The sequence below is a fragment of the Rhinopithecus roxellana genome, chromosome 12 (genome assembly GCF_007565055.1).
Source record: "Rhinopithecus roxellana isolate Shanxi Qingling chromosome 12, ASM756505v1, whole genome shotgun sequence".
Taxonomy (NCBI): domain Eukaryota; kingdom Metazoa; phylum Chordata; class Mammalia; order Primates; family Cercopithecidae; genus Rhinopithecus; species Rhinopithecus roxellana.
In genome coordinates, this window is record NC_044560.1 from 13,482,825 (window position 1) to 13,495,336 (window position 12,512).

The 12,512-nt window shown below is 45.3% G+C and overlaps 1 protein-coding gene across 3 annotated transcripts in view; it reads left to right on the top strand.

Annotated features, from left to right (window-relative positions):
- The window catches only part of NIPAL3 (NIPA like domain containing 3), a 59,019-nt gene that overhangs the window by 3,453 nt on the left and 43,054 nt on the right, over positions 1 to 12,512 (top strand). For all 3 annotated transcript variants that reach the window (XM_030913431.1, XM_010355731.2, XM_030913432.1), the window contains exon 2: positions 2,281 to 2,629. In XM_030913431.1, coding sequence (XP_030769291.1) covers positions 2,537 to 2,629 — 93 coding nt within the window. In that variant the 5' untranslated portion in view covers positions 2,281 to 2,536. The remainder of the gene's footprint in view (positions 1 to 2,280; positions 2,630 to 12,512) is intronic.

The window sequence follows — 12,512 nt, forward strand, 5'->3', positions numbered from 1 at the left end:
CACTTGGGCAAACTAACTAGTCTAAAGGATGTTAAGAGGCCTGGGTTCCCACCACTCCCTTGACTGACATGTTGCTAAGGGCTGTTGGCTTTCTCTGACCTCCTGTAGGTGAGGCTGTGTATATCTGCTTGTTGGAGCTCTGGAGTTGCGGTTGATTAGGCCTTAGAAAGGCATTCTTGACTGTGAAGGGGCCACAGCGCACGTGGTGCTTAACTGGCCTGCATTTAGTGAGTCGGTTGGTATGTATACAAGTCACTGTCAGGCTCTGGGCTAGATCTCAGCTGGGAGCAACTGAACAGGGTATTCCGCAGACACCTCACTGGAGTGTGTGCTCCTCAATTTCATGACTGCTTCATGGTCGAATGCTTCTCGGGGCCTCTCAGAGGTAGAAAGCCCTGAGCCACTCTTAAGGCTCTTATGGTTATTACAAATGCTAAAACATTGTTACAGACATTTAACACAATAATGCTTTTCACATGTACCTGAAAGTATAGTGAATAGTTATGCTTTCCACAAGATTGGAAACACATATTCATAGGGTTTTACAGGCTGGGAGGTCTAGCTATGGGGTGTGAATTACCTGATAAAGTTACACGGTGAATGCTTACATCTCATGTCTGTATACTGGATACATAACCTCGTCTGCAGGTAGTAGCAATGATTTCATCCTGAGGCCCTTTGACAGTGAAACCAAGCCAAATGGTTTCTGTAGCTGTCCCTGTGCAAAACCTGCAGCTGTTGTTTCCTAGTGCTGGACATGGTGTTCGCCTCATCACATATGTATGTGCTATTCACACCATGAACCAGAATTCCTGAACCTAGGGCCGGATAGCAGAAGGAACTGGCAGCTACAGGATACACAGGAGGCAGCTCTCTGAAGCCTCAGGGAGTGGCAGAAATTGTTTAGCTCACGGTGAGCCCTCAGTAAATATTTGTTGGATGAATGCATGAGAGAGAAAAGAGTGGGCAAAATAAATAATTAAACATGGGAGAATAAAATTAATCCTAACAGCAGCTCACATTCATGGACCATTTGCTATGCCTGCATTTTACATGTATAATTTCATCAAATTCTCAAGACTGCCATGTGGGGTGGGAACATTATTATCTATATTTCACAGCTGGAGAAACTGGCTGAAAAGTTAAATAACCTGGCAAAAGTAAAACGGGTAGCACATGGCACATCAAAAGCAATTTAAAACATTTTTCTATTAAAATAAATATAGACTATGCAGTAGAATACATTTTTTAAAAATGTATAAAAAGTCCTCAAAGAAACCCCTAACACTTTTAAGTAGGATTTTGGCCATGCCTCCTAGGACACTAGGAGTATACTTTCTCTTCTCTGTTTGGTAGAAAAGTTTGAGAAGTGGCACACACCTGTAATCCCAGCACTTTGGGAGGCTGAGGCAAGTGGATTGCTTGAGCCCAAGAGTTCAAGCAAAACCCTGTCTCTACAAAAAAAATTAGCCAGGCCTTGTGGCACACGTCTGAGGTCCCAGCTACTTGGGAGGCTGAGGGAGGATCTCTTGAGCCCAGCAAGTGGAGGCTATGTTTGTGCCACTGCACTCCAGCCTAGATGACAGAGTGAGATTCTGTCTCCAAAAAAGGGAACAGTTTGGGAAGCACTGAAAATATAAGTCCAATGAAATTAGCAGGGATTATCATCATTGCTGGGTTTATTTGAGGCCATGTTATTACCCCCACTTTACAGAGGAGGCAACTGAATCTCTGAGAGGCAAAGTTACCTGGTCACACAGGTAACTTTCCACCTCCAAGACCAGTGTTTCCTCACCTGTGTCAGGCTGACCCTCGGTAGTAGGCCAGTTCTTCTGTCTTCCATGGAGGTAGCTTTTCTTCTGATTCTTTTCTTCCCAAGTTGAAACTTAAATGTTCCCTTTTTGTGGTAGTAGAATTTTTTTTTTTTTTTTGAGAACTGGAGAAGTTAGTATTCTACTTACTGTGCTCAAGAGCTATGGAAAAAGGGAGGATTTAAGTTGGGTGCGATAGGAGGAAGGAAGCAGAGTGGAGGAGGAAAGGGGACATTTAAGAGCCAGAGAGGAAGCTTTTGAGATAGATGAGTCAGGTTTGTATTAAGGGGAGGACAAAGGCATGATAGAACTTGTTTTTAACAGCTAGAATTGAATTTTGAAGAATTTTTTTAATGGACTCACTTGTCATGGCCGGTTATGTTTTATCTGAATGGTATTCTCAGGTAACAAAGCTGGGCTCAGTGTTTCCTTGTCCATGCATTTTTAATGTTCCTCTCCACCACCCTAGAGCACCGCAAGAACTGGAAAACACGCCCCTCTCTGTCTGCTGGGAGAGCCACGGAGATTGGCACTTCTCTGAGTGAAGCTGAGGAGAAGGCTGTAAATCAGCCAAAAGAGCCTTGAAGCATTCTTTTGGCATGAGGAAGTGATGGCTGCTGGAGGGAGGTGAACACCACGAGGAGAGATGGCATCTGGCCTGGACCCCGCCTAGCAGCAGCTCCACCTCCTGAGCCAGCCCCAGTGGGATGCACCACTAGACCACCATGGACGGAGCCCACAGCGCAGCCCTGCAGCTGCAGCAGCTGCCTCCCACAAGTAGCGCCAGCGCCCTGAGCGAGACTTCCTTCTCCTACAAGGCAAGGGCTTTTTTGGGGTTTGGGAATTTGTATTTTCCTAACAAGAAAGTTACACAGTGCTCTGCATTGGCTAACAGATATACATGGGGTCTGTATGCCTGTCACTGGCAGAAACAGGCAGGCCCTTCACACAGACAAGGGAATGTGTAATCAAAAGAAAAGAGATGGGCCGGGAGCGGCAGCTCTCACCTGTAATCCTAGCACTTTGGGAGGTGGGTGGGTCACGAGGTCAAGAGATCGAGACCATTCTGGCCAGCATGGTGAAACCCCATCTCTACTAAAAACAAGAAGATTAGCTGGGCATGGTGGCACCTGCCTGTAGTCCCAGCTACTCTGGAGGCTGAGGCAGGAGAATTGCTTGAACCCTGGAGGTGGAGGTTGCAGTGAGCTGAGATGGTGCCATTGTAATCCAGCCTGGCAACAGGGCGAGACTCCATCTCAAAAAGGAAAAAAAAAAAAAAAAGAGATGCTCATTAAAATACGTAAAAATAGGGAGGCAGAGATACATCATAAAAGGTATGGAATAAAAGGAATGCATTCCCACTTAGTAGATTTTAGTTTTTAAAAAATCACCTACTCTGGACCAGTTATGGTGGCTCATGCCTGTAATTCCAGCACGTTGGGAGGCCAAGGTGGGAGGATCTCTTGAGGCCAGAAGTTTGAAACCAGCCTGGGCAACATAGTGAGACCCCATCTGTACAGAAAAATTGAAAATTAGCCAGGTGTGGTGGCATGCGCCTGAAGTCCTAACTACTCAAGAGGCTGAGACGAGAGGATAGTTTGAGCCTAAGTGTAGTTTGAGGGTGCTGTGAGCTATGATTGCACCACTGCACTCCAGCCTGGGTGACAGAGCAAGACCCTGTTGCCAAAAAAAAGAAAGAAAATTATATATATATGTGTATATATATATATATATATACACACACACACATATATATGTATGTATGTATATCACCTCCATTATTTGGAGATAATTTTCATTCATATTTCAGTATAGATCCTTGTTTTTTTCTAGTAGTATAAATTTGGGGTCACATTGCACATGAAGTTTTGTATCTTGGTTGTTTAACTTGACCTTACTTGTGGAATATTTCCCCATGTCATCGAGTGGTGACTGAAAGCATACTTTTTGAATGATTGCCCAATAATCTGTTGAGCTGCTGTGTCAAAATTTGCTCGACAGATCCTCATTGCTGGATATTCAGGCTGTCTCTAATCTGGAGTGGCTGTAAACCGTGAACATCCTGGAGTGTAAACCTCTGTGCAGATCTCTCATCCTTTCCTTAGATATAGTCATATAGGTACAATGAATAGGCAGAAGGGAATGAACCTTTTTTAAAAAGGGGGGTTTTAACGTCAGATTTAAGTGTTTCTAAACACCTATCAATGCAGCATCCGATGACTTGGATTTATTGAAAAATTTTTTTTTAAAGATCAGAGAGGCTGGGTGTGGTGCTTTATGCCTGTAACTTCAGCGCTTTGGGAAGCCGAGATGGGTGGATGACCTCGGGAGTTCAAGACCAGCCTGGGCAAACATGATGAAACCCTGTCTCTACCAAAAATGCAAAAAATCAGCCAGGTGTGGTGGTGCACACCTGTGGTCCCAGCTACTCGGGAGACTAAGTTGGGAGGATCACTTGAGCCAGGGAGGAAGAGATTGCAGTGAGCCAAGATCGCACCACTGCACTCCAGCCTGGGTGACAGAGTGAGACCCCACCTCAAAAAAAAAAGAAAGAAAGAAAGAAAGAAAACAAGATCAGTGACTGCTAATACCCTAGAGCTAAAGGAGACTTTAGAGATCATCTCATCAAACCTCTCATTTGATGGACTGGAACGGTGAGGCTGGGAGGTGAGAAGTGACATACTTAAGATCCTATAGCAAGTTGAGAGGAAGAGCTAGAACCGTTAATTTTAGATAATAATGGTGACCATAATAACAATGACTAATATTTATTGAGCATTTATTCTATCCCAGGTACTGTGCTGAGTTCGTCACATGCCTTTCCTTGGGTAATCTTCACACTAGCACTACACAGTAGGTCCAGGTTTCCTCCTCTGTAGAATAGTAGCTGCCTCCTGGTGGTGGTGAGGATAAAATGAATGTATTCACGTGAAGCCCTTAGGCAATGACCCACACATAATGGCCAACATTTGTCAAGTGCTAGTGCTAGCTGTTACCATCTTTATCCCCACTTTAGAGACAAGGAAACTGAGACACAGAGAAGTTCAGTGATGGCCCCGACTGGCACAACTAGTAAGTTGTGCAACCAGAATTTAAACCCAAGTCAGACTGGCTGCAGAACCCATGCTCCTAACTGCAGCACTGCTCTGACTCTCCAGTGTCCTGACTCCTACTGCTGCCACCACACCCCAGCATGCCCAAGGAGGGGACTCTGCAGGTCATTAAAGGGCTTTTGTCATTTTAATTCCATCTGACCAGCCAGGTGGAATATGTATGGAAATTATGAACATTTGTCTGGAAGTAGACTCGTTCTAGAGCAAAGATTGACTCTGACATTCTCAGCGGACTCTGCCTCACCAAGCAGACCAGTTTCAGAGCCAAGATGGCACGATGGTTTCAGTGTCGGCATCTCACTCCTTGATCTTCTTTCCATGAAAGCCTGTTGTTTCCCCTTCCTGTGCAGCTACTGTATTCATCTAGGGCTCTGTTGGGAAGAGTATCAGACTGAGAACTGGGAGACCTGAGTTCTTAGCCCAGCTCTGTCATCTCTGGCTGTGTGATCTTGGGCAAGTGTCATCCCTTCTCTATGCCTCAGTTTCTGTCTCTATAAAATGAAGAGGTAGAGTTCATAGATGGTCCCCAATCCTGCCTAACCACCTGAAACACCCGGGGAGCTCAAAAATATGCAAATTTCTAGGCCTCAGACTCATCTCTCTGCCTTCACCCTTTTACCCCCTCATCTCTGCTCCCCTGCAAATTGTGGTTTTGCATAGCTAGGCTAGAAACCCAGAACGTGCATTTTGTAAAACCTCTTCAGGTGAATCAGATAATCAGCCAGGTGTAGGAATTTCTGGACCACATGATCTACTAAGCTCCTTCCCGCACCAGCTCCATCATCCTGAGAAATCAAGATCTTAGGCCACCATGTCTTAGCACTGATATTCAAAGTGAGCAAAACACTCTTCTCAAGTAGGCAGTGTTACTGTTTGCGTCTTTGGAGGTGTCCACGTGCTTCACAGAGCATTATGCAAAATGGAGCAGGGTTTCAAGTCTGAAAACACTTTTTCTAACCTTTTTATCGACATATGGTATGCATACAGAAAGATATACAAATCATAAGCTCTAGATGTCAAATTTTAATGAAAAGGGAGCATACATGTTACTGACGCCCAAATCAAGAAACAGAACATTACTAGTACCCAAAAGTCTCCTTGTGCCCCTGCTAATCACTCCCCTCGCGGCAGGGGTAACCACCCTCTCTTCAAGTCAGAAAACGCATTGATGGTGGCACAGTCTTGACTTCAGAGGAAATTCAGGAGCTGCTGGTCAGCTTGAGTGAATACTGCCTTACATATTGAAGGTGCTGAGTGCTTTCATTCTGTGAAGGAACCAGAACATTCCATTCCGCTTGCAATATTCAGAGTCTACACCATTTCTAATGTAATGATAGAAGCTGTTATCTTGAGTTTTTCCTGGGCCTTAATTTATGGAGATGACAGAGTGACTCCATGGATGGCTAATGCCATTGAAGAAGATTTTTGTTGCTTACGTTTCCTAAAAGAAGGAGGCACATCGTGCTGCAGAGGGCCACACGGGACACACCAAGGTCAGTTGGTTAGAAGCAGAGGGCATGTAGGGAAAGCTTAGATCAGAGCCTTTATTGTGTTTTTCTGTGGGAAAGGCACGGCAGGACGGGGCGAACAGTTTAGGATTGGCTGATTTAAGAACTCTGGGTTGTCTGGTATGTAGCCCTGGGTTGATTTAGAGCAGGGGAAATATTGACCTGGGGTGTGAGGGTTTAATAAAGGAGATATTTGCAGCTCTGGATTGGTTAGTTAGCATATGAGAGGCATGCTCCTTAGAATATAAAAAATCAGTTAATACAATTGGCCCTGTGATGAATGGATGCCAAGTGGACAAATATAAGAATCTAAGAAAACTCAGAGCACTTTCCCTGATGAGATTTCTAGTAAGTTTCCATTTTAATCACAAAATCAATTCAGTTGCCTAGTATGGAATATCTTCCTGCCAGAGCAAAGATGAATAATTCATGATGACTCTACCAAGGATGTATGAATTGAGGTGAGGGACAGGCATGGTTGTGATGATGATGGAGCTGACTGAAGTACTGGGTGGGGTAAAGAGAAGAGGACCTGGATCCAAATCCCCACTCTGTTCCTTCTTAGCTTAGTGACCTTGGGTGTATGGTGCAACACTGCAGAGGTCCTGTTATCTCATCTGTAAAATGTTGGTTTTCATCCTTCCCTCCCAACGGCTATGTGGATCAATGAAAAAGCACCTAACGCAGTGTCTGACCATGTACTAGGCATGTAGGAAGCATGTGACTCAGAAATGCCACGGGGTTTCCAAGGGGAACAGATGAAGGTACACAGAGTAGAGGTGAAGGTGTGGTTAATTCTGCATGGGGATGGGGAGAGGGGTTTTGAGGGAAAGCTGTCTCCTTTCTCGATTTTGTTAAGGCTATTTTGATTGCAAGGAGTAAAAACCCATTTCAGAGAAGCTGAGACAAAAAGGAAAATTATTATAAGGCTAACAGGGTAGCTCATGAAACCCTGTGGCAGGAAAGGCAGTGGAGCTTGGAAGGTGCTGGAACTCATGCCTCCCCTTCAAAAGAGGGAAGACCTGAGTGGCCAGCTTGGGTAAGGTATCTACCTGGTCCAGTTGGTGATGGCCAAGGAGTGCCACTCAGCTGATGCCACCTGGCAAACATGGTTTCTGAGGCTCTACCATTACAGGCAGGTCTCAGAAAAGTGGTCATGTGGGCTGGGCAGGCTGCTCACAACTCATCAATTACCTTTGGGAGGAGGAAAATATTGAGAGACAAGTCTTAAGTCCAGCTTGATGGGTGGGATGAAGTTAGGAGCAAGCTGTTCGTCCTTGAGTTGCAGCCCTGCCTTCTGCCCTGCCCATCAGGGTATAAATTTTGGTTGTTGGGGAGGGTACTCTGCCACAGGAAGCCCCAGGGCTGAGCTGCCCAGGAAGCAGCTCCCAGCAGGATATTGACACTGTGGAAGCTTTACCTCAGCCTGGAAAAGTCAGGCCTCTATTCTTCTATTGAGCGAGTAGACATTTCATCTGAGCACCTACTCTCTCCAGCTTGTGCTGGGTGGGGCGGGAGCTATGTAGATAAAGTTTCCAACCCACAGCCCAGGACAGCTTTGCATGCAGCCCAACACAAATTCATAAACTTTCTTAAAGCATGATGAGACTTTTTGCGATTTTTTTTTTTTTTTTTTTTTTTTTTAGCTCATCAGCGGCTATCATTAGTGTTAGCATATTTTATGTGTTACCCAAGACAGTTCTTCTTCTTCCATTGTGGCCCAGGGAAGCCAAAAGATTGGACACCCCGATATAGATCATCAAGACAGATTGTCCCTGGTTATAGTCTAAGAGGGAGGTGGGGAGGATACATTTTCACAAGTGTCTACCCCCAAGACAGAATTCGACCCAAAATTAGAGGTACAACAGAGTGTTAAGAGCATGGCCTTTGGAATCAGAGACTTGGCTTCAAACCCTGCCTCTATTACCTTTCTTCTTATTTTTTTGGGAGACAGAGTCTCCTGTGTGGCCCAGGCTGAGTGCACAGTGATTATAGCTCTCTGCACCAGCTCTGTTACTTTCTAGCATTATAACTTGGGGAAAATCATGTAACCCCTCTGTGGGTAAGTTGTATACCCGTCCTATAGGGTAGTTATGAGAATGACTGGAATTTACAGATGAGCAAACTGAAGCTGCCTGCACCGTTCCCTGCTTCTGCCTTTGGAAAATCCTACCCAGCCTTCTAGCGCAAGTATCACCTTTTCATCCATGAAACCTCTGTCAGTCTTCCTGGCAATAAAATATAGGTCCTTTAGCCACCCTTTCATAACCAATTAACAATGACCATTGTAATCATCATAATAAAAGCAGCTAACATTATTTACTTATAGGACAGGAACTGTGCTAATCCTCACAAAATCTCTCATGAGATAGGTACTGTTATAACCCCGTTTTACCTGTGAAGAAACTGGCACAGAGAGGTTAATTAACTTGCCCATGGCCACACAGTCAATGGGTAGTGTAGCTGGGGTGAGTAGCTTTGCCCTCACCTCACTTCTTTTGCCAATAACCCTCCCCATTGAGAGACTGCAGCATGGGTAGAGTGACGATGGTCCTGGTTTGTGCCTTATGCCTGTGTATGTTAATAGAGCCCCCTTTCATTCTCAGAGTCTTCCTTTTTTTTTTTTTTTTTTTTTGAGATGCAGTTTCAGTCTGTCGCCTAAGCTGGAGTGCAGTGGTGTGATCTTGGCTCACTCTAACCTCCACCTTCCGGGATCAAGTGATTCTCATGCCTCAGCCTCCTGAGTAGCTGGGATTACAGGCGTGTGCCACTATACCCAGCTAATTTTTATATTATTAGTAGAGACGGGGGTTCACCATGTTGACCAGGCTGGTCTTGAACTCCTGACCTCAGGTGATCCAAGGAGTCTCCCTATTTGGAAGGTATATAGTTACCCTAAATATAAGGCTCCTGGTAGTTGGGAGGACTCATACTTCCTCACCCATAAAATACTGGGACCAGAGCGGTGTGGGGAGACCCTGACAGTCGCTTATTCCGTGACTTTGGCCGAGTCTTGGGCTTTCTTGGGTAACAGATCTCCACTGGGAGCAGCTCCTGAGATATTTGCCTGCCTTCTTCCCTCTCTTCCACCTCAATGGACACTGTCTATTCTACTCTGCCTTGTCAACTTGATAAATAGTTGGGAGCCTGATTGGGTGTTGCCTCAGAAGAATCAACCTGATCTGGCAGTGCCCAAGCCTGGGGCCGCCCAAGACAGTTCTCACCCCTGCCTCTCAGCTGGGAACCATATGTTCCACTTTGCACCGTGTCTTTGCTTAAGGGACAAAGTCACTGATTCCAAGGTGGAATATCCCTGTTCTGGGTTAACCGTGCATGTGTACTTGTGAACGCTCCACCTCTAAAATAACCCCAGTGAAGACATACAGCGTGATTCCTCAGCAAAAAGAGGAGCAGAATAGGTTGAGAAGGCTGCCAGTGGGGTCCAGAGGTGGGAGCTGGCCAGGTACTACCCATTCCCTCCCTGCAGCAGAACTGGGCACCCACATTTGTGGTTTCCAACCTGAGTGTTGGAGGAAGGGCTTGCTGGCGGGAGTCATTTTTGCTCTCCATTGCCCTATGTCAGGCACTGCAGGGCGTCTCGTAGGTGTGTGTACAAGCCATGTAACCCAGGGCTGGTGGCAACTTCTTGGCTTGTCTTTGAATGCTCATAAAATTGGACCTGTCATCACTTCACAAGGGTTTGGGGGCGTAATTAATGTTGATGAAGCCCTTTGAACAGCTTAGGTGGAGTTATATTAGGCTATTGCTAATCATGTCTGTCTCTAACTGGTTATTACATGTGGACATTCATATGTTATTGGAAATGGCTTTTAAAAGAAACCTCAGCCACCTGTGTCCTTAGTGGAAATGCAGCACTGATAAGATTATGTTTTTTTTCCTAATTGACTGTGCCACCTTTGAAGGACACTTCATAGAACACAATGGAGACAGTCTGGAGGAGTAATTGTCATCAAGAGGCTGGAAGTCAGGCTTAGATGCTAAAAATAGGACTCATAGTAACACCCATCTCATAGCGTTGTTTGTGGCCCTACGAGGAGGGTGCACAGAAAGGGCTTAGCACAACATGTGCTCCATCAGTACCAGCCTTTATTATCATACTGACTGTTGGGGATCAGAAAACCATACCCGAAAAAGAAAGCCTCAGAAGCAAAAGTTCCTCTCTGACCTTCTCTTGCTCTCCTTTCTCTGGCCCCCCTTCTCCACCAGCCTAGCCACAGAAACTACAATCCCTCTTCCCCAAGGCAGGTCATCGAAACCAGAATCACTGAGGTGACTCATGCTTGTAATCCCAGAACTATGGAAGGCTGAGGCGGCCTTTGAGCCCAGGAGTTCAAGACCAGCCTGGGCAACATGGTGAAACACCGTCTCTACTAAAAATACAAAAATTAGCTGGGTGTTATGGCATGCACCAGTCCCAGCTACTCAGGAGGCTGAGGTAGGACTATGGCTCGATCCCTGGAGATGGAGGTTGCAGTGAGCTGAGATCACGTCACTGCATTCCAGCCTCATTCCATCCTGGGTGACAGAGCGAGACCCTGTCTCAAAAAGAGAGAGAGAGACAGACAGAACTTCCTTTCCGCAAAGCCAGCTATACAACCTAAAATACTACTCTAATTTTCTTCCACTTTTCTTTGTAAAAATTGGCCATAAGGAAATTATCAGACCTACTTTATCTGGTCATAGGTCAGAAGACCCCCATTCCAGAGAGGATCCTGTCTCATATAAGAAGGGAATGCTGCCCAGAGAGGCTGAGAAGAATCTCAACAGACAGACCTGGCTGGGTTCCCCACTCAGTCTATCAGCATTACACAAGGCCCCTTTTTCCAATCATATTTCTACACAGCCGTCCATACTAAAAATGACAGTTTCTCTTCTGTCTTTGGGTCTTCACTCTGAAGGCTCCCATGTCACATGAAATGACGATCAAATCAATGTATACGCCTTTTCGCCTATTAATCTGCCTTTTATCAGTTGATTTTCAGCGAACCTTCCGAGGGCAATGGGGAAGTCTTCCCTTGGCCCCCGCATAACCTTTTAGCCTCCAATGTGTTTGCTGCCTAGATGGGTTCACCCTTGTGAGGTTTATAGTTTTCACTTCTGGGTCCCACCCTTCCCTGCCCCACTCCCTGACTCATCTCTGTGGCCACGGTGGCCTCCCTCGGCCCTTCTGCAGCTCTGCACTTCCACCAGTAGCGAGTTATTAACACATTCTCAGGCTAACACCTTCACAGACTAAATCCTTGTGGATTTAGTCAGCCATTCATCCAAGGCCATCTCATCTTGGTCCCTTGCGGGAAAAATAAAATAGCTACCAGTTATAGGTAGCTTTTGAAACTAATATGAAACTACCATCTTTATGCATCAAAAATGGTTTGAGTATTGGCCGGGCTTGGTGGCTCATGCCTGTAATCCCGGCACTTTGGGAGGCTGAGGCAGGCAGATCACCTGAGGTCAGGAGTTCGAGACCAGCCTGGCCAACATGGAGAAACCCCATCTCTAATAAAAATGCAAAAAAAAAATTAGCTGGGCATGGTGGCACATGCCTGTAGTCCCGGCTACTCAGGAATCTGAGGCAGGAGAATGGATTGAACCGTTTCTGGCAAATGTAAACATTGGTATTTTTTAAAACTGTTAGATACTCTTAACTGAAGCCCTTGTTATAAAGACCATTCAGTACCCACTATCAGCCTTCTGAAAAATATATAAGCTGTTCTTTAAGTGTTGAAAATTTTACATCATTCCCTTTTCTCCTTGAATTTGTATTTCCATTCTATTTCCCTCACAGAGTTTTATTCCAAAATTGTGTATTTTAATACCTGAAAGTTTTGTGGACTCCTCCCATACTTCCATTAAAAGGAAAACTTTGGACAAATGAAATTTAACAGAGTTATTTGAGCTAAGAATGATTCATGAATCAGGCAGGCACTCAGAACCAGAAGAGGTTCAGAGAACTCCACTTTAGTGGCCTGAGCAGCAGGCTTTTATAGGTTGAGTGCAGAAGCAAAGCAAAGAAATGGCTTGATTGGCTGCAGATAGGTGCTTGCCTTATTTGGGTCTGA